This window comes from Pleurodeles waltl, chromosome 11, assembly GCF_031143425.1.
Source record: "Pleurodeles waltl isolate 20211129_DDA chromosome 11, aPleWal1.hap1.20221129, whole genome shotgun sequence".
Lineage (NCBI taxonomy): Eukaryota > Metazoa > Chordata > Amphibia > Caudata > Salamandridae > Pleurodeles > Pleurodeles waltl.
The window spans coordinates 682803231-682824562 of NC_090450.1; the positions used below are offsets into that span (position 1 = coordinate 682803231).

General features: G+C 44.8%; 1 protein-coding gene across 1 annotated transcript in view; it reads left to right on the forward strand.

Annotated features, from left to right (window-relative positions):
* Positions 1-21332, forward strand: part of GMCL1 (germ cell-less 1, spermatogenesis associated) — a 556440-nt gene that overhangs the window by 276545 nt on the left and 258563 nt on the right. The window contains exon 9 of the mRNA XM_069214203.1: positions 17415-17558. Within this exon, the coding sequence (XP_069070304.1) occupies positions 17415-17558 (144 nt within the window). The remainder of the gene's footprint in view (positions 1-17414; positions 17559-21332) is intronic.

Here is a 21332-nt window from a genome sequence, read left to right on the forward strand (position 1 = left end):
TATCCATACCTTCTGCCTTTACTGCAAGAGTAAAGAGTAGATCTTTTTTTTTTTTTCTTTCAAAGTTTGTGCATTTGTCTATCGGCGCCACAGTTAGAACAAAAAATGCCTTTCCTCAGAAAAATTTAACCTATTCATACTTTCTGGCTGATTAGCTCAGAACACTTCAGAAAGGAGTTGTTGGCAGCCATCTTGGGACTCTGTTTCATCTGAGTCCCAGAAAATAAGACGAAAAAAAATAAAAGGAGCCAGGGTAGAGTCATCCTGACCCCTTAGCACTGGTACTAAAAAAAAGCGTTCTCCTGCCTTTTTTTTTTTTTTTTTTTTTTTTTAATATGCCCCTGGTTACATCATAGAGTAGGGGCCAAAGGGACAAAAAGCAATTCATTTGCAGGCCCCTGCTGCCACGTGACCACCAACTCCCGGGGCGAATGATTAAAAAACGAAAGGGTTTTTCCCTATGGGACCTCCAAGCCCCAAGGACCAACACACTCAGGGCTATTCTTTTGGAGCCACTAATGGCCCTGAGCCAGATCCTGCTGTGTCCCGGGGGGGCCCAGAAATATATATATATTTTTTAAAAGCATAAACAAATATGTAGGGCGTGCCGGGGAGCCTCTCAGGGTTCCTCTGTGGTCCCATAAAGCCGTTAAAGGCCTAAAGAAAGTATAAAAAACAAATGCCCCGTAACTCAGTGTGACGGTCGCGGTTCAGCTGGTCTCATTAACATTTGTTTTTTTAAATAAAAAAAAATACTTTTCTTTTTTTTTTTTTAAATATAAATTTTCTTATTTGAAATTGGATTGAAAAATCTCATTCTAAGTATATCAGACATAAAAGACTAAAAAACTTTCTCCCTCTCATTTTCTTTCCCTCTCTCGCTTTCAATCAATTCCCTCACTCACACACCCACTCAGACACTTACACACCCACTCACTCATGCAGCCACTCACAGATCCTCTCAGACCCTTACGCACCCACTCAGACACACACACACACACACACACACACACACACACCCACCCTCAGGCTGTCACACACCCACTTATAGACCCACTGACACCCTCATGCAACCACTCACAGACCCACGCACACACTGATGCACCCATTGAAACACTGCTGTATGCACTCACTCCCAGACAGACAATTAGACAACCACTTTCACCGCCAGATACACACTCATACCTATTCTCACAACCAGTGAGGCCCTGGACAACTCTCGCCATGCACATCGCAAAGGATAATGCGCAGTATGGGGTTGGGTGGTTAGGAAGGTTGGCCGCAGGGTCTGGCTACAGGCCAGGCCTTGGGGGGGCAACCTCTGCTGCACATTGGTGAAGTTAGGTGGTTATAGGGGCCGTGCGCGGCGGCGGTTGGATTAACGTATAGTAATGAAAATTACTATACGTTTAAAAAAAACCATAGAAATTCACTGAAAAAAACAAAGGTTACAGGGACGTTATAATTAGGCTCACATTTTAAACGCACAAAACCTTAAAAATTCGCTAGGTATAGTTAGAGTTAACTCAACTAACTTTAACTCGTGCCCGAAGGTAACTATAACTGGTGCCCTCACCATGTACTGGTAATTAATTACCCACAAATTATGCCACTTATGACACCTTTGATTACATTACAAAAATGCTTATTTGCTCTGTGGGGAGGGGTCCCTGGCACCCCAGCACCAAAGCTAAGGGGGCAGGATGCGCCTACCCTGACCCCTTGGACCCTTTTTTTTATTTTGTATTTTTTGGGGGGCGTCTCAGCTGAAGCTGAATCCCCAAAGGGCTGTCAACACTCCCTTGTATAACTATTGAACGAATTTACACAAAATACCATAAAGGCCTCTTTCTGGACCAAGAGCTACCTTTCTGCAAAATTTGGTGTAATTCCGTCCAGTGGTTTGGGCGCTATCGCTGTTCAAAATTGCTATGGGAAATTAATGGGGGGAAAAGCGTTTTGGGGCCCCCTTATTTTCTATCCCCCGCTTGACGGATCACACCTCTGAAAATATTGTAAAGATTCATCAAACGGCGCCAAAGCTATTAGCAAAACTAAAAACGCTTTTTCTCTAGAAACTAGGTCCTAAATATAACTACCTAGCTGTCAGCAGCAGTGGTTGTAGTTAGGACCATATTTCAATAGAAAAGGCATTTTTTGGAAAGTCTAAGTTTGGCGTCGTTTGATGAATCTACACGAAAGTTTTCAAAAAATGTGTTGTTCTTCTTGTTGCACACAGGAACTTTCAGGGTGATCCGTCAAGTGGAAAAAAAGGAAAGGGGGCGGGGGCCAAACAATGTGCGGTTACCATGTTCTTAATTTGTAAATCTAGGGCTGCTGATCTGTGGTGACATTTTTGCAGCTCTCACAACAAATGTGTGCACCAACAGGAATGCTGTGATTGACTGGCCCAACCTGACCAGAAAGTTGCGGCTGTCATTTTTGATAGCTGGACACAGTCCCCAGGGCAAAAAAATTAAATGAAAATGGCATAAGGGGTCAGGGTGTAGGTACACTAACCCCAGGCCTGTGATACAGGGGTCTTTGAGGGTAAATAGATGACCATAGAATTATCTTCTTTTCACAAAGCACAATATTTGTGAATACACCACGATGCTCAGCGCTCCCCTATGTAATGTTGCAACGTATTTGCGGATATCAGCGATATATTTTTTTTTTAAAAAAGGTTCAGTCATTCATACACAAATTCATTCACTCATAGTAGCACTCAGAAACACATGCACCCACTCACAGACACAGTCAGACTCTCACACACCCTCTCACAGACCCACTCAGAGCCTCATGCACCCACTCACACTCATTCAGATCCTCATGCTTCCACTCCCAGACCCACTGAGGCACTCCCAGACCCTCATGAACCCAGAACCGCTGAGATGCTCATGCATCCACTCTCAGACCCTCATAAATCCACTCACAGACCTACTGAGACACCCATGTACCCACTGACAGAGCCACTCAGTGACTCATGCACCTACTCACAGACCTAATCAGACACCTATACACCCATTCACAGACCCACTCAGACACTCATGCACTCATTCACAGACTCACTAATATACTGACCCACTTGCAGACCCACTCAGAGCTTCACAAACCCACTCACATACCTACTCTGACTCTCCAACAGACCAATAATTTCACTCATACGCCCACTCACAGAACAACTCAGATCTTCACGCACCCACACAGATGCACTCAGACGCTCATGTACCCACTTAGAGGCCCACTCAAACACTGATGCAGTCACTCACAGAGCCACTCAGACACTCACACACCCACTAACAGACCGACACTCGTGCGCCCACTCACACATCCACTCGGACCCTCACGAACCCACTCAGACCTTCACGCACCTACCTACACATCCACTCATACCCTCACTAACCCACTCACAGACCCACTCAGACCTTCACACACCCACTCACAGACCCACTCAAACCCTGAAGTACCTGTTCACAGAACCATTCAGACCCTCAATTCACTAACCCCTTCACCCACACACAGACCCACTTAGACAATCACCCACTCACAGACCCACTAAGACACCCACACACCCACTCACACCCTCAGGCACCAACTCACAGACCCACTCAGACCGTCACACACCCACTTACAAACCCCTCATACACTGATGTCAAGTACTAAAAAATATGTTTACATATGTGTATCACACTTTTAAAAAGCACGCTATAGTTGTGATTATAACTGCATCACCAGAAACTATGTTTCACAAAGCACGACGTGGTGGCGAACAACAGTGTTGTTGTGAAAATTGCCATTATACTTAAAACATTGTTTTGCTAATATGCAACTGGAACTCTGTGCAGGCAATACCTGCTTACCCCGCCTGCCCGTTACCTTAACTTAAAAACTTAGCCCTATGTGATAGAGGATAATGTGACAAAAAGACTTACATAAGGATGTTATATAGAACATCCTTCTTAACGTCAACAAAGTAAAAAAAAAGTCCATGACTCAAGTTACGTTAGTAGAGCAACGCTACAACATACACCCAATCACAAGCTCACTGACTAAACCAGTAATACACGCACACGTTCACACACCCACTGCACCCACCCGTGCACCCACTCATAGACCCACCCACTCACTAATGTACCCACTCACACACTTACGCACCTGTTCTGCTTTCCCTCTTATCTCATAACCAAGCTTACAGAACCTCTCTGGAATGCACTTCTGAGTTTAAAGAAGACATTTATTGTCATTAATTCTCCACCACAAGGTTCCTGAGAGACGAAATTAGTAGATTGGAAGCACACGTTCAAAAGTAGTCGCAGCAAAATATATCAAAGTATTTCTCAGTTGCAATGTACACAGCAAATATAGGTGATTATATCATAGCATAACTTCAAAGCATAAAAGTCAAAGTTCATCACCGTAGGGCCTATAGCTCAGCTTCATCTTTCTGTGGTCTGCAAGTTGATGACTCCGGTCAACTGCGAGAAAGAGATTTTCTACCCAAACGGAAGACAGGCAACTGACGTCTAGCTCCTGTCTAAAGTCAAGCAGATTCAATCTACCCTGCTGTAGCCCAGAGTCATCCTTAAAAGCAAACTCAGTGTGAGAACCGAAGGACCCTGGAGAGTGGCCAATTCTCCCAAGCCCCCGAGCTCACAGACTGGATTGCGAGGTAAACACAAAATCTACGTGCTCTTATCAGCTAAGTTCTGGTGTGAAGAAAACCGCTTGGTCCATCTTGTGGAAAAACACAGCTCATCTGCAATGTCTCAACTACAATGTCTAACCCCACGTCAAAGCAAATAGGCAGCTAACCTAAATAGCAAATGTAATGTCTAATGTCATGTCAAAGCCAATAGGCAGCTAAACTGAATACAGAATGCCATGTCAAAGCCAATAGGCAGCTAAACTGAATACAGAATTTGTCTAATGCCATGTCAAAGCCAATAGGCAGCTAAACTGAATACAAAATGTAATGGCTAATGCCATGTCAAAGCCAATAGGCAGCTAAACTGAATACAGAATGTAATGGCTAACTCCATGTTAAAGCCAATAGGCAGCTAAACTGAACAAAACATATAATGTGCTACTGGTGAACATTGAGCAACTAATATGCACAGTGGTGAAACAGTCATTGGTCAAACACAATTAATAGCATCACAGCACCCACTCAGACACACTCAGACTCTGATGCATCCACTCACAGACCCACTGTTACACTGATGCACCCACTCACATAGCCACTGAGACAGACGCTCCCCCTCACAGACCCACTCACTCATGCACCCACACACACACACAGCAAGTCAGATTTATGCACCCACTCACAAACCCACTGACTGACTCATGCTCTCATTCACACACCTACTCAGAGACTTATGCACCCATTCACAGACCCACAAAACATCTCACACACTCACTGACAGACCCATACTCCTACTCATACACACACTTACCAACCTATAGAAGCACTTGCACACCCATTTTGAAACCATACAGATTATAGTTACAAAATACAATTTAAATTCACTCAAAAAAGCAAAAGTTACTGGTGGGTTATAGTTAGGAAATAGAATTTAAACAAACAAAAAAATTCTCTAAAAAAATAAAGGTTATAGGGATGGTATAGTTTGGAAATAGAATAAAAAATAAAACTTAGAAACTAGCCACTGACACATACCCTCACTCACCCATACAACCACTCACACACCCACACTCTCATCCATCAGTCACTCACACAGCCAGCCACTCACACATATAGCAAGTGACACACCCACTCATTCACCCATGCAGCCACTCACACACCCACTCACTGATACAGTTACTCACACATTCATTCTTCCATACAGTCACTGACAGCCACTAACTTATGCATACAGTCATTCATACTCACACTAACTCACCCATACAGTCACCGACACACCCTGTCACTCACCAGTATAGTCACTCACACATCCACTCACTCACTCACACAGCTACTTACATACAAAACACACACACACACACACACACACACCCTTTATAGTCTCTGCGGTCAGGAACAATTGGGTGGAAGTGCTTCTCACCTACCCCTTCCAGGAACTGCAACACTTGGCGGTGAGCCTCAAAGGCTCAGGCCTCCTATTACAGTACCCCGAGCCTCAAAGGCTCATGCCTCCTGTTACGGTGCCCCAGGACACTCCCGTGAGTGGAGATGCCTGGCAGCCCCTGGACCAAGCCCCACTTTTGGCTTCAGGTCTGGTAGGAAAATTAGTTAAAATAAGGAGGAGTGACTATTGCAGCTAGGACCACCCCTAAGGTGTCCAGAGCTGAATTTACCCCCTCCTTGCAGAGTCCTCCATCTTGCTTTGGAGGAGAGTAGCCAGTACAGATTGGAATGTGTCCCCCCTCGTCAAAGGGAGTGGGCACAGGAAGGGTGTAGCCATCCTAGGGGACAGTAGCCATTGGTCACTGCCCTCTGATCCCTGTAACACCCCTAAATCTAGTATTTACAGGCACCCCTGAACCTTGCTCACCAGATTTCTGGTGACCTCAAGAAAAAAGGACTGCAGAGCCGACCCAGCAGTGAAGACTACAGACAACTGACTTGGCCCCAGCCCTACTGGCCTGCCTGTAGCTTCAAGACTCCTGCTACAAAAAGGCGACACATCCTGCAGGACCAGCGACCTCTACAAACCACCAGAATACTGCCTGCCCAGCAGAGGACCAAGAACTCCTGAGGACAGCAGCCCTGTCCTGAAGAAACCTTCCAAAGGGACTCCAGAACTCCCTCGATCTGCGAGCTGTGCCCACTCTGCACAAGTGCCCACGTCCCGATTCCAGGTGGCCCACCAGTCCACAGAAGGTCCCCAGGCGATTCCATCCTTGAGTCCACCCTAGGTTGACCCCACCTGGCCAGCACAATGATGCCTGCAGCCTGCATCCAGAAGACCTGACCGTGACCGGATCAGACGAAGATTCCTGACGCCCAAAAGTACTCCTGCATCCACAACCCCTGGCCTTGGGGAATCCAACCGATGGTCCAGCAAAGTCCTCTCTTACTTGTTCAGCCTTTGGGTTGTCCGTAACTGACCCCCTGGACCCAGCCTGCAGCATCTTTATTACCCCCGGTGTACCCCCAGTGAAAAGCATTGGGCGCCTGACGCTGTATTTGCACCCTGCACCTGGCCATCCCTGTGCCGCTGAGGGTATGTGTTTGGTGCTGACCTGTGGCCACTTCGGTGCTGACCAAACCCCCAGGCCTATGTCCTGAAACCACAGGCACTTACCAGCAGTCTGTTTTTCTACATTTCTACCAGGTACCCTGAAAGGCGATCTCACTCTTTTTACTTGTCAAATACTTTTTTTTTTCAATTTGTCATAACATTTCTCATTCTAATTGGCGTGGGGTTGGAAGTAATAGAGGGTTGGTCACAGGCCATGCCCTTCAGCCAACATCGGCCGTGCCGGTTGTGGTTGGATTAACGTATAGTAATAAAAATTACTTTACATTAAAAAAAACATAGAAATTCATACACAAAAAAACAAAGGTTACAGGGACATTATAAATAGGAAATAGAATTTAAAAAAAACAGGTTACAGGGATGTTATAGTTAGGCTCCTATGTCAGGGGCACGAGTTATAGTTACCTTAGAGCACAATTTATAGTTACTTGAAATAACTCCATAACAGTTGAATTGGAGTGCAGTAAACTGGAGTAGCATACATAGAAGTGCCATACAGTGAAATAGCGAACAGTAGATTGGCGTAGAGTGGAGTGGCATACAGAGGAATAGTGTAGAGTGCTGTATGTTGTAGAGTGGACTAGCAAGGAGTGGTGTTAACTTGAGTGGCGTAGAGTGTATTACTGTACAGTGGAATCTCATACTCTAAAGTAGCATAAAGTGGATTGGTATACGGTATAGTAGTGTACAGTGGAGTGGCATACAGGTCAGAGGTGTAGAGTGGAATAGCTTAGAGTCGAGTAACGTAGAATGGCGTATCATACAGTGCAGCAACTTACAATGAAGTAGTGTACAATGGAGTGGCGTATAGTGGAGTTCTGTCAAGTGTAGTTGAGTACAGTGGAAGAGCATATAGTAAATTGGTATACAGTGGTATGGTGTACAGTGGAGTGATGTAGAGTGGAGTGGTATAGAGTGTAGAGGCATTCAGTGGAATAGCAGGTAATAGAGTGGCACGGAGTGGTGCAGGCTGGAGTGGTGTACAGTGGAGTGTAGTAGCAAATAGTAGAACAGTGGAGAGAAATAGGGTAGAATAGTGTCCAGTAGACAGAGAGTGAAAGTGGGTGAACGGTTGTAGTGTCAGGAATATAGATTCTGAGGTTGCAAATGCTAATTTTGGGTAGTAGGTGTAAATAGTGTAAGTAGTTTGTGTTAACATACTTAGTAATATATTGTGTAACAACACTGTATACTGCGGCACCTGCCAATAAGAAGGCAGTATCTGATTGGCTAATGTCTGTCTACATAAAACTTAAGCGGCGTGTAGTTTTTAATCACACTTTGCCTGCGTTTTGGGCCTTATATATAAGTAAGTATTGGGTTTTATATTTGTTTCTTACCTATTACATGTTTATAAAAGTAATAGTTAGAGAAATTTATGGTTTTCTATTTATTTTTACAGTAGTTTAGGGAGAACTGCACATTAAAAAAAATAAAATTATATATATATATATATATATATATGTATGTATGTTCGATGGCATGTGTAGCTGCAGATACACATGCTGTGCACATCCCGCCATCTAGTGTTGGGCTCGGAGTGTTACAAGTTGTTTTTCTTCGAAGAAGTCTTTTCGAGTCACGAGATCGAGGGACTCCTCCCCTTTCGGCTCCATTGCGCATGGGCGTCGACTCCATCTTAGATTGTTTTCTTTTCGCCATCGGGTTCGGACGTGTTCCTTTTCGCTCCGCGTTTCGGTTCGGAAAGTTAGTTAAATTTCGTAAAATTTGACGGTATTGTTTGCGTTCGGTATCGGGTTAGTTACAACAGATCGACACCGAATTTGGAAGAGCTCCGGTGGCCCTTCGGGGTTTTCAATTCCCCGGCGGGGCCTGGTCGGCCCGACCGCGTGCGTCTTCAAGGCTAATGGAACGGACCCCATTCCGCTTCTGCCCCGAATGTCACAACAAGTATCCTTATACAGATCAGCATTTGGTCTGTAATTTGTGTTTGTCTCCAGAACACAAAGAGGATACCTGTTAGGCCTGCCGAGCGTTTCGGTCGAGGAAGACGTTAAGAGACCGAAGAGCAAGAAGACTACAAATGGCGTCTGCGCCGGCAGGACAACAACACTTGGAGGAAGAAGAAGAAACCTTCTGCATTGCGTATTCGGACTCGGACGAGGTCGAAGCCGAACAGACGCCAAAAACCGTGAGTAAGACGTCACAACACAAAACTCACGGAAAAACCACTAAAGCCCAGGGGACGCCACCGCCAGCAGGCCATGGCTTAACCCGAAAAATAGGTGACCGAGCATCGGCACCGAAAAAGGGCATGCATGTGTCGAAATCATCTGACTCCGGTCGAGATACCGGCACAGAACAGACTCGACCCCGAGACACCGGGTCACAGCAATCTCGACACCGAGAGGGCGGCACCGAAATGAGTCGGCACTGAGAAATCAGTACGCCGAAAGGCAAAAAAGTGTCTTCGGAGCCGAAAAAGACTGCCGAAAAGGTTTCCATACCGAAACATCCGGCCTCGGAGCCGAAATAGAGTTCCTACACCGAGGAACAGGGCCTGTCCTCACAGATGCAGGGACACAGATTTGGACAGGAACTAGAGGCAGGGGAGCCAGATTACACTCAAAGGAGGCTCCACATTCAAAAAGACACAGGGAAGATCAGTACTCTCCCTCCAATTCGAATTAAAAGGAAACTTGCCTTCCAAGCAAAAGACAAGCAGCCACAAGCAAAGGTGGCAAGACAAGTAACTCCGCCACCATCTCCACAACGCTCACCACAACCATCACCGGTAGCCACTCCACCCATGATGCAGTCCCCCACTCATACAGGAATGAGTCAAGATGACCCCGACGCATGGGATCTTTATGATGCGCCTGTATCAGATAACAGCCCCAACTGTTATCCAGCGAGACCCTCACCACCTGAGGACAGTACTGCCTACACACAGGTGGTGTCAAGAGCAGCTGCGTTTCATAATGTCACCCTGCACGCAGAACCTATAGAAGATGACTTTCTATTTAATACACTGTCGTCCACACATAGCCAGTATCAGAGTCTCCCTATGCTACCGGGAATGCTGAAACACTCCAAACAGGTGTTTCAGGAGCCTGTGAAGGGCAGGGCCATTACTCCAAGGGTGGAGAAAAAGTACAAACCGCCACCAACAGACCCTGTGTACATCACGCAGCAGTTAACACCAGACTCCGTGGTAGCAGGGGCAGCTCGCAAAAGGGCGAACTCATACACCTCAGGAGACGCACCACCTCCAGACAAGGAAAGTCGCAAGTTGGACGCTGCGGGGAAAAGGGTTGCGGCACAAGCAGCCAACCAATGGCGCATTGCCAACTCACAGGCCTAGCTGGCTAGATATGAGAGGGCTCATTGGGACGAAATGCAACATTTCATAGAACACCTACCCAAAGAGTTCCAAAAGAGAGCACAACAAGTGGTGGAGGAAGGACAGAGTATCTCTAACAATCAGATACGGTCAGCAACGGATGAAGTTGACACAGCTGCTAGGACTGTAAATACAGCAGTGACCATACGGAGACACGCATGGCTGCTTACATCAGGATTCAAGCCGGAAATACAACAAGCTGTGCTGAATATGCCATTTAACGGACAGCAGTTGTTTGGGCTGGAGGTGGACACTGCTATTGAAAAACTTAAAAAGGACACAGATACGGCCAAAGCCATGGGCGCACTCTACTCCCCACAGAGCAGAGGCACTTTTTGGAAAACACAGTTTCGAGGGGTGTTTCGGGGACAGAGCACAGAAGCCTCAACCTCACAAACAAGACCCACTTTTCAGAGTCAATATCAGCGGGGAAGTTTTCGGGGACAATGCAGGGGGGGGGGGGCAGTTCCCAAAGAGTAGAGGGAAGTTCCAGAGTCCCAAAACTCCACAAAATAAACAGTGACTTCAACGTCACAAATCCCCAACACATAACACCAGTGGGGGGGAGACTAACCAAGTTCTACAAAAAATGGAAAGAAATAACAACAGACACGTGGGTCCTAGCCATTATCCAGCATGGTTATTGCATAGAATTTCTACTATTCCCTCTAAGTGTCCCACCGAAAACACACAACATGTCCAAACAACACACGGATCTTTTACAACTGGAGGTCCAAACGTTGTTGCAAAAAAATGCAATAGAGCTAGTACCAATTCATCAGAGAGGAACAGGAGTTTACTCCCTGTACTTTCTCATACCCAAAAAAGACAAAACTCTAAGACCTATATTAGATCTCAGAACATTAAACATCTACATCAAATCAGATCACTTTCACATGGTGACACTGCAAGACGTGATCCCATTGCTCAAACAACAAGACTACACGACAACACTAGACCTCAAGGATGCATATTTACATATACCTATACATCCTTCCCACAGAAAGTACTTAAGGTTTGTATTCCAAGGGGTACGTTACCAGTTCAAAGTGTTGCCATTCGGGATAACAACATCGCCAAGAGTTTTTACAAAATGCCTGGCAGTAGTGGCTGCTCATATCAGAAGGCAGCAAATACATGTGTTCCCATACCTAGACGATTGGTTAATCAAAACCAATACGCAAGAACGGTATTTACAACACACAATGTATGTCATAGAAACCCTTCACAAGCTAGGTTTCTCACTCAACTACAACAAATCACACCTACAGCTGTGTCAAATACAACAATACTTAGGAGCAACAATCAACACAACAAAAGGGATTGCCACTCCAAGTCCACAAAGGGTACAGGCATTTCAAAACGTAATACAAGCCATGCACCCAAAACAAAAGTTACAGGTAAAATTAGTGATGAAACTACTAGGCATGATGTCCTCATGCATAGCCATTGTCCCAAACGCAAGATTACACATGCAGCCCTTACAACAGTGCCTAGCATCACAATGGTCACAAGCACAGGGTCAACTTCAAGATCTAGTGTTGATAGACCGCCAAACATACACCTCGCTTCAATGGTGGAACACTATAAATTTAAACATAGGGCGGCCTTTTCAAGACCCAGTGCCTCAGTTCGTAATCACAACGGATGCTTCCATGATAGGGTGGGGAGCACACCTCAACCAACACAGCATCCAAGGACAATGGAACAATCAGCAGAGACAGTTTCACATAAATCACTTAGAACTACTAGCAGTATTTCTAGCGCTGAAAGCATTTCAACCTATAATAACCCACAAACACATTCTTGTCAAAACAGACAACATGACAACCATGTATTATCTGAACAAACAGGGAGGGACACACTCAACGCATTTGTCTCTTGGCACAGAAACTATGGCATTGGGCGATTCACAACCACATTCGCCTAATAGCGCAGTTCATACCAGGAATTCAGAACCAGTTGGCAGACAATCTCTCTCGGGATCACCAACAGATCCATGAATGGGAAATTCATCCCCAAATACTGAAGACTTACTTCCAAAGATGGGGAACACCGCAGATAGATCTATTTGCAACAAAAGAAAACGCAAAATGCCAAAACTTTGCATCCAGGTACCCACAGGCTCAGTCTCAGGGTAATGCGTTATGGATGAGTTGGTCAGGGATATTTGCATACGCTTTTCCCCCTCTCCCACTCCTTCCATATCTAGTAAACAAATTAAGTCAAAACAAACTCAAACTCATACTAATAGCACCATCTTGGGCACGACAACCTTGGTACACAACACTACTAGACCTCTCAGTAGTGCCTCATATCAAGCTGCCAAACAAACCAGATCTGTTAACTCAACTCAAACAACAGATCAGACACCCAAATCCAGGGTCACTGAATCTAACAATTTGGCTCCTGAAATCTTAGAATTCAGACATCTAGACCTTACACAGGAATGTATGGAGGTCATAAAACACGCTAGAAAACCAACCACAAGACATTGCTATGCAAATAAGTGGAAAAGATTTGTTTATTACTGCCATAATAATCAAATTCAACCATTACACGCATCTGCTAAGGACATCGTAAGCTACCTACTACACTTACAAAAATCAAAGTTAGCTTTTTCATCTATTAAGATACATCTCACCGCAATTTCAGCTTATCTGCAAATTACGCACTCAACTTCATTATTCAGGATCCCAGTCATAAAAGCATTTATGGAGGATCTGAAAAGAATTATCCCACCAAGAGCACCACTAGTTCCTTCGTGGAACCTCAACATTGTCTTAACACGACTCATGGGTCCACCTTTTGAACCCATGCACTCATGTGACATACAATACTTAACATGGAAAGTAGCATTTCTAATTGCTATCACATCTCTAAGAAGAGTAAGTGAAATACAAGCATTTACCATACAAGAAGCCTTTATTCAGATACACAAGCATAAGGTAGTTCTGCGAACAAATCCTAAATTCTTACCTAAAGTCATATCACCATTCCACTTAAATCAAACAGTGGAACTACCAGTGTTCTTTCCAGAACCAGATTCTGTAGCTGAGAGAGCATTACATACATTAGACATCAAAAGGGCATTAATGTACTACATTGATAGAACAAAACAAATTTGCAAAACAAAACAATTGTTCGTTGCTTTCCAAAAACCTCATACAGGGAATCCAATATCCAAACAAGGCATTGCCAGGTGGATAGTTAAATGCATTCAAATCTGCTATATCAAAGCAAAAAGAAAACTGCCTATAACACCAAAGGCACACTCAACTAGAAAGAAAGGTGCTGCCATGGCCTTTCTAGGAAACATACCAGTCACCGAAATATGTAAAGCAGCCACATGGTCTACGCCTCATACGTTTACCAAGCATTACTGCGTGGATGTGTTAACAACACAGCAAGCCACAGTAGGTCAAGCAGTACTACAAACTTTATTTCAAACAACTTCAACTCCTACAGGCTGAGCCACCGCTTTTGGGGAGATAACTGCTTACTAGTCTATGCACAGCATGTGTATCTGCAGCTACACATGCCATTGAATGGAAAATGTCACTTACCCAGTGTACATCTGTTCATGGCATGAGACGCTGCAGATTCACATGCGCCCTCCCACCTCCCCGGGAGCCTGTAGCCGTTGTTAAGTTGATCTTGAACATTTGTAAAATTGTAAATATATCACTTTAAACCACATTATGTACATACATATTTACTCCATTGCACGGGCACTATTACTATATACACAACTCCTACCTCACCCTCTGCGGGGAAAACAATCTAAGATGGAGTCGACCCCCATGCGCAATGGAGCCGAAAGGGGAGGAGTCCCTCGATCTCGTGACTCGAAAAGACTTCTTCGAAGAAAAACAGCTTGTAACACTCCGAGCCCAACACTAGATGGCGGGATGTGCACAGCATGTGAATCTATGTATGTACATAATGTGGTTTAAAGTGATATATTTACAATTTTACAAATGTTCAAGATCAACTTAACAACGGCTACAGGCTCCCGGGGAGGTGGGAGGGCGCATGTGAATCTGCAGCGTCTCATGCCACGAACAGATGTACACTGGGTAAGTGACATTTTCCATATATATATAAAGCTACTGATTGACGGTAGCATGTAAGTAGTTATAATTAGGACCAGTGTTTCCCATAGATGCACTTTTTTTTATTGCTAATAACTTTGGCGATGTGTGGAAAGTTTGGTAGTGAATCACTGATGCAATGTCTATGGGGATTTTCTATTTTCAAGTCACGGCTACAGCCGGAACTGGTTTACAAAATTACACCAAATTTAGCAGAAAGGTAGATCTTGGTCTAGAAAGAGCTCTTTTTGTAATTTTTTGGCATAATGAAAGGAAATAAAATATAGATACCTAGGTATGCAGATCCATCCACTGGGGATCCGCAGATCCAAGTGAAAAGCAAGGCCCCAATTGGCTGGCCGCAACCTGAAAGCAAAGTTGCAGCCACCATTGATTGATTGAATTTCCTTTATTTTGATTATAAAAAAATAATCATAAAAGTACAAAGCATTACAATTTACATAATTAATATAACGAACAATCAGACATGTTAAAAAACCACAAAACGTTAAAAAGAAACAAGGCCATATCACAACCATGGGTTCTTAAATAAAAATCAAATATTCTGTCTCCAGAAGCCATAAAAATCTAAGGCCCAAAGTTCATAATCTTGTTCCAACATAAGGCATTTTTTAAAAGTTAGAAACTGTCTCTGCAACCATGGAATCATTCAGCGATTGTAAATATAAAAAAGTAGGGCGATATTGATAAAATTCTTTGGTTTTAAGAATGGGCAGAAGAAATCTTCTTCTAAGTGAATCATAATTACAGAACAAGGCCAAGTGTTCTAAGGTCTGGAGCAAAGCTTTGTCACAGTGGCAAATTTTTTATCTCATATGGCTCATATTGTCCAGGCAGGAAGCATAAGTTGTAACGGATAGATCCTAGTCTGAACCTGGTGAGAAGGACTCTTTCCCATGAGTTTCTGACAAAAGAAAGATGGGGGTCTGTCCCGAAAACTAGATCTTGGTCCAGATAATGTGCTATTTGTGATTTGGAATAAGCAATTAATGTTAACAAAAAAAACTTTGTACATTTTACACCACAGAGGCTCCGCAGACCCAAGACATTTTCCTGCAGAGATCTGATTGGCTGCCACCACTAACAACAATGTGACTGAAGCCATCTTAGGACTTGGGACTTGCTATAAAAGTGGAAAAATCATAGGGGCAGGATAGGAATACCCTGACTGTCTAGGAATGGTGGTTGGAAAAGCAAATCTGCGGCAAAATAAAAAAGATGTAAAGGTGTAGGCTCTGCGCTTACAAAAAAAGCGGAATGGACCAGTTCCCGGGAGGGTGTTCGGGGAGGTGGGGGGACACCTGTAATTATTTTGGGGGAGGGGACAGATGGGAGGGGGGATCCCAGCCCCGCCCCAGGATACAGTAGTTTCCCTGCCCGGACTCGCGTGGGCAGGGAAACTTGTTTGATCCCATGTGGCGGGAGCATTTTTTAATCTCCTGCCAAACAGGAGCAAAAATGCCTTTCCTGCCTGGAGTAATGTGGACAGGGAAGGCCAGTCTGATCAATTCCTCCAACAATCAAATTTGACCCACTAACCCTGTCCTAAACATCCATGTCCACATAATCAACTATTCTAACTTCCTTCTTCATACATGTTGGGTTGTGGAAAAAGCACAATTTCCCATTACTTTGATGTTTGCCAGACATTGTGTATTGCTGCTGATACTTTGCAACAGTAACACTGTAACTAAACCTCACAACAAGTCTACTTGGAAACCTCTGCGCCTCTCTGGATGCATTTTCTCTTTGATGCCCACATTCAGCCTCCAAGTCCATGCGAGTTGGCCTATCTGAGCCTGTGGGAAGGAGTCCCTCCAAACACCTCAGCTGCATGAATGCTGGTTGGTGATTAAAGACAGTTCCAGTCTGCTTCTCTATCAAAGCACTGATTTGTGTACTTCTCTCCTCACCAGGAGCCATCTTGTTACTGCCACTACGGTTAGGGATAAACCATTCTACACTGTTTTTCCAGCAGCCTCAAGTTAGAAGGGCCACGGAAGTCATCTTTGCATTGGTTACCATCTTTGTTTCATTCTGCCCCATCAGCTTAAAAGGGAGAGCAGTATCTTGATCCTGGAAAGAAGTGGTCGTCATTCATGCCATGAGCCTGCTTGAGGATCACTGTCCCCAACTTTCCTTTTTTTCAGTGGTGCCTTTCACCATAACAATGGATGCCTGCAGGAAAGGTGAGAGAAGGAGTTGTGGGAATCCCATTGGACGCACGAAGCACTGCATAACTGCTGCTGGTGCCTGCAACGCCCAGTATGTGAAAGTCATTGATGGGAATGGGAGGTTATGCGGGCTGACGCTTGCGTGATTCCACATTGGCCCCTGGGATTTCTGTATCAAAGGAAACTTGCCAACACTGAATGTTCTCCCACGTACACCCAGGAGGTGCAATGTTTATTTCCTCTGCATGCAGTGGTAGTGCACAGGATGGGAACGTTGCAGCAGTCGCATTAGATTGTTAAATTTCTTAGTATTTACACTTACACACAGAAATGATGGTGTCCGCAAATCTAAAAATATGAGGTTTAACAGTGAAACGCTCAAGTTTCTTCAAATCTTATTTGTCAGCACTGTATCGAACAAAGTTAAAGATCCTGTTTGGTGTTAAATGTTCCCCAGTTTTGCAACGCTTGATGTTTTTTGAGCGGTATGATCTGAGACATAAATATGGTTTAACATGTTCTTTCTTTGTTGATATAGAGTCTAATCAAGGTCAAGTGGCATTTCTGGAATCTGAGCAAGGGTGCATTTTTGTGCCAGTGTTCAAACACCTGCGCTTGCAGTACATTATCAGTGACCTAGTGTCTGCACGTATTATTGAACGAGACGGAGTCATCCCTAGAGGTGAGAAATTGGTTGAATGCTAAACCTTAACACTTCCACACGTCACCCCTTGCCCACACTTTCATCTTACCCAAGAAAAAGTGACTAAAAGACCCAGTTTACCCTTGTATATCTCAAATGTCTCCTTTCCTGCTTATAAATTGTCAACACTGTTCTCTCTTTGCAGATTTTTTCTTAATATTATTTTATAGCATCTGTGATTTCTGAAAATCATTGTATTTGGTTTCTTAGAGCACATTGCTAAATTTGGTAGTCTACCATAGCAGGTATGTTAAGATTGTGAGATGAATTATGGACCCTGGTGTAAGTTCTCCAGGTATTTGCTGATTGATTAGTCAGTGCAACAGTGAGTGATCTGTTCTTGAGGATCCCAGTGGTTTATCAGAAGACAAATCCCTCTTTTATACAGGTAGAGTTGGCATAACAGGGTGTAAGTTCATGTTTTTGCATATCAGCACTTAGAACAAGGGAATGTTAAACCGCTATTCCTCTTTTAATCTAAGAAATGCTACTTTTACCGGGGTAAACTTATTGACACAAGAAAATGTAGAGAGGTCGTATGCCTACTTTCTTTACTTAGCTATGGTCAAGTTATAATCTTCCTATACCATTATTTACTTGGATATAGTGAGTACGGATTTTTCGAGGGTCTAAAAAGTGTATCCCTACAAATTAAATGTAGTCCTTTCCAAATTGATATGCTTTTATTTGAACGGAGTCGGAAATCCAAAAATTAGCCTCTTTTGTAGAATTCCCCATCCTGGTGTTGAATATGGCCATAAGAGAGAGAGAAAATAAGAGAGAGACCTGGTAGTTCCCTAAAATAGGTTTTCAGCTTGTTTGGATCTATAAAATATACTGGTTTGATTTCAGACCCGTCTCGGAACTCCTTTTGCTTCTTATTTCATGGCTGTGGTGCTGCTACATAACTTCAGCAAAACAGTTTGAACACACCTCTGAATGTCAAGCACAACACCAAAACATAGTACTCCTAGGATACACTTAAACTAACTAGCTTCCAATAATGCATACCAAATGAAGTAGTTACCTTCTTGGTCAACCAAAAAGCATTTTGGATCCTCGTTACGGGTAAGTAAGCATATACGCATTCTCCAGTACCATACAACAAAACAAATGTTTTGCAAATCTCCAAAGCAGTGTCCTAGTTTGACTCTTGCTATATGCAATACTGCTGGTTTAAGGATGACAGTACTTATGTTTGCAGGTGACTATGCCTGTCCTAGAACAAGTCTCAACTGTCGTCCCAACCCTCCCAGCTCACAAGCAGCACATCACCAAAACCCAAACAGTAAAAGGCAATTTGTGGCAGCCTATACGCATGGACTCAAGAGTATGACATCTCAGGGAGTGTTGTGGTTAGACGCGAACAACATGTCTCAATCAAACACAGGCAATGAAGGAGATGCAGTAAAGTTTTCAATAGGTTTTATTTAACAAAACTGCAATTTGTAATAAGTTGCATGGGCTGCAATGATTACGATAATGAACAATGCAAGAAACAGAATTGTGAAGACAAGAGTCACTAATACAAAGACCCCCACTATCTTGCAATAGCATGAAATAACATAAGATGTGAAATTTGTCCTAATACCCTAGCATGATTAACCTAATCTCTAACCTGGAAGAGAGCTGGGTGTGTTAAACCTAATCTGCCAATGCCATGAAAAGAGCCCCCCAACCCTTGTTACCTTGGAACGAGGTCTCTAGCTCAGACTCCGTAGGGATACAAAGACTAGGTCAGCGTCAAGATGACGTGCAGCATCGATCGCAGCGATGGCATCTGGTCGGAATCCCTGTAACTATATGTCTAAGTGAGGTGCATTTATACAGATCTGTTCAGACCCCTGATGTAGGTCTGTTTCCAAACAATCGATAAAAAGACGTTCTTGGGACAGCAATTTATGTAAACAATTCTCTTGAAGGCATGAAGAGGGGAAAGTACCTAATGTGAATACCTACAGTTTGTTTATCTTTGCCGCTTTATATTGACGCCTTAGTGTGGTGGCACTGATAACGTGAAACTAAATCATTCAAACAATCAATCAGGAATTTGTAAAAAGCACTACTCACCCATGAGGGTCTCAAGGCGCTGAGGAGGGGAACAAGGGGAGAGGTGCTGCTGCTGCTCGAACAGCTAGGTCTTGAGAAGTTTCCTAAAGGTAAGGAGGTTTTGGGTCTGGCGCAGGTGGGTGGGAAGAGTGTTCCATGTTTTGGTGGCGAGGTGCAAGAATGATCTACCGCCGGTTGTAGTTCTGGGGGCGCATGGGACTGTTGCGAGGTTGGCGCAGCGGAGATGCCGGGTCGTGGTAGTCTGTTGAGGTATTCTGATCCGGTGTTGTGCAGTGCTTTGTGAGCATGGGTGAGGATTTTGAAGGTGATTCTCTTGTTGACTGGGAGCCAGTGCAGGTTTTTCAGGTGGTCTGGGGTGTGGCAGAGGAGTGGGATGTCCAGGATGAGGCGTTCTGGATGTGTTGCAGCCTCTTCTGGAGTTTGGCTGTGGTTCCTGCGTATAGGGCATTGCCATAGTCCAGCTTTCTGCTTACGATGGTTTGGGTGACTGTTCTTCTGGTTTCAGTGGGTAGCCATTTGTAGATCTTTCGGAGCATGCTGAGGGTGTAGAAGCAGGAGGAGGAGATGGTGTTGACTTGCGTGGTCATGGATAGTGAGGGGTCCAAGATGAATCCTAGGTTGCTTGGGAGTCGGAGTGGTTCTGAGAGTGGCAGGCCACCAGGAGTGATCCCATGTGGAGGGGGTGGAGCCAAAGATGAGGACTTCCGTCATGTTGGAATTGAGTTTAAGGCAGCTGCTCTTCATCCATTCGGCGATGGCCTTCATTCCTTCGTGGAGGTAGGTCTTGGCGGAGTCCTTGGTGAGGGAGAGGATCTGCTAGGTGTCGTCGGCGTATGAGATGATGTTGAGCTGGTGGGATCGGGAGATGTTAGTGAGCGGGCCATGTAGACGTTGAAGAGGGTCGGGCTGAGGGACGAACTCTGGGGTACGCCGCAGATGATTTCGGTGGCCTCTGAGCGGAATTGGTGGAGGTGGACTCTCTGGGTTCTGCCAGTGAGAAAGGAGGTCACCCAGTCCAGGGCTCTGTCACGGATTCCAGCATTGCTGAGGCGTGATCGTAGGGTGTGGTGACACAGTGTTGAACGCGGCCGAGAGGTCCAGGAGGATGAGGGCTGCAGTTTCGCAGACGTCCAGTGTTGTTCTGATGTCGACGGTGGCGGTGATAAGGGTGGTTTCAGTGCTGTGGTTGCTGTGGAATCCAGATTGGGAAGGGTCCAAGGTGTGTTTCTCCTCGAGGAAGCGGGTTAGTTGTCTTTTGACAGCCTTCTCAATAACTTTTGCCGGGAAGGGGAGCAGGGAGATAGGCCGAAAGTTCGTGAGGTCCTTTAGGTCCGCCTTGCGTTTTTTGAGGAGGGCGTTGATCTGGTGTGTTTCCAGCTCTCCAGGAGGGTGGCGGACTCGAAGGAGCTGTTGATGATCTTCCGTAGTTGGGGTGCAATAACGGAGCTTGCTTTGTAGAGGATGTGGTGAGGGCAGGGGTCAGATGGAGAGCCGGAGTGGATGGTGTTCATGATTTTGATGGTGTCGTCGTTGACGGGGGTCTAGGAGAGCAGGAGGTTGGTTGGAGGTGAATCTGTGGTATTGGTGGTTGCCGGAGGGGTCTGGGTGCTGAAGCTGTTGTGGATGTCTGCAATCTTGGGGTGGAAGTAGGAGGCTAGGGAGTCGCAGAGGTCTTGGGATGGC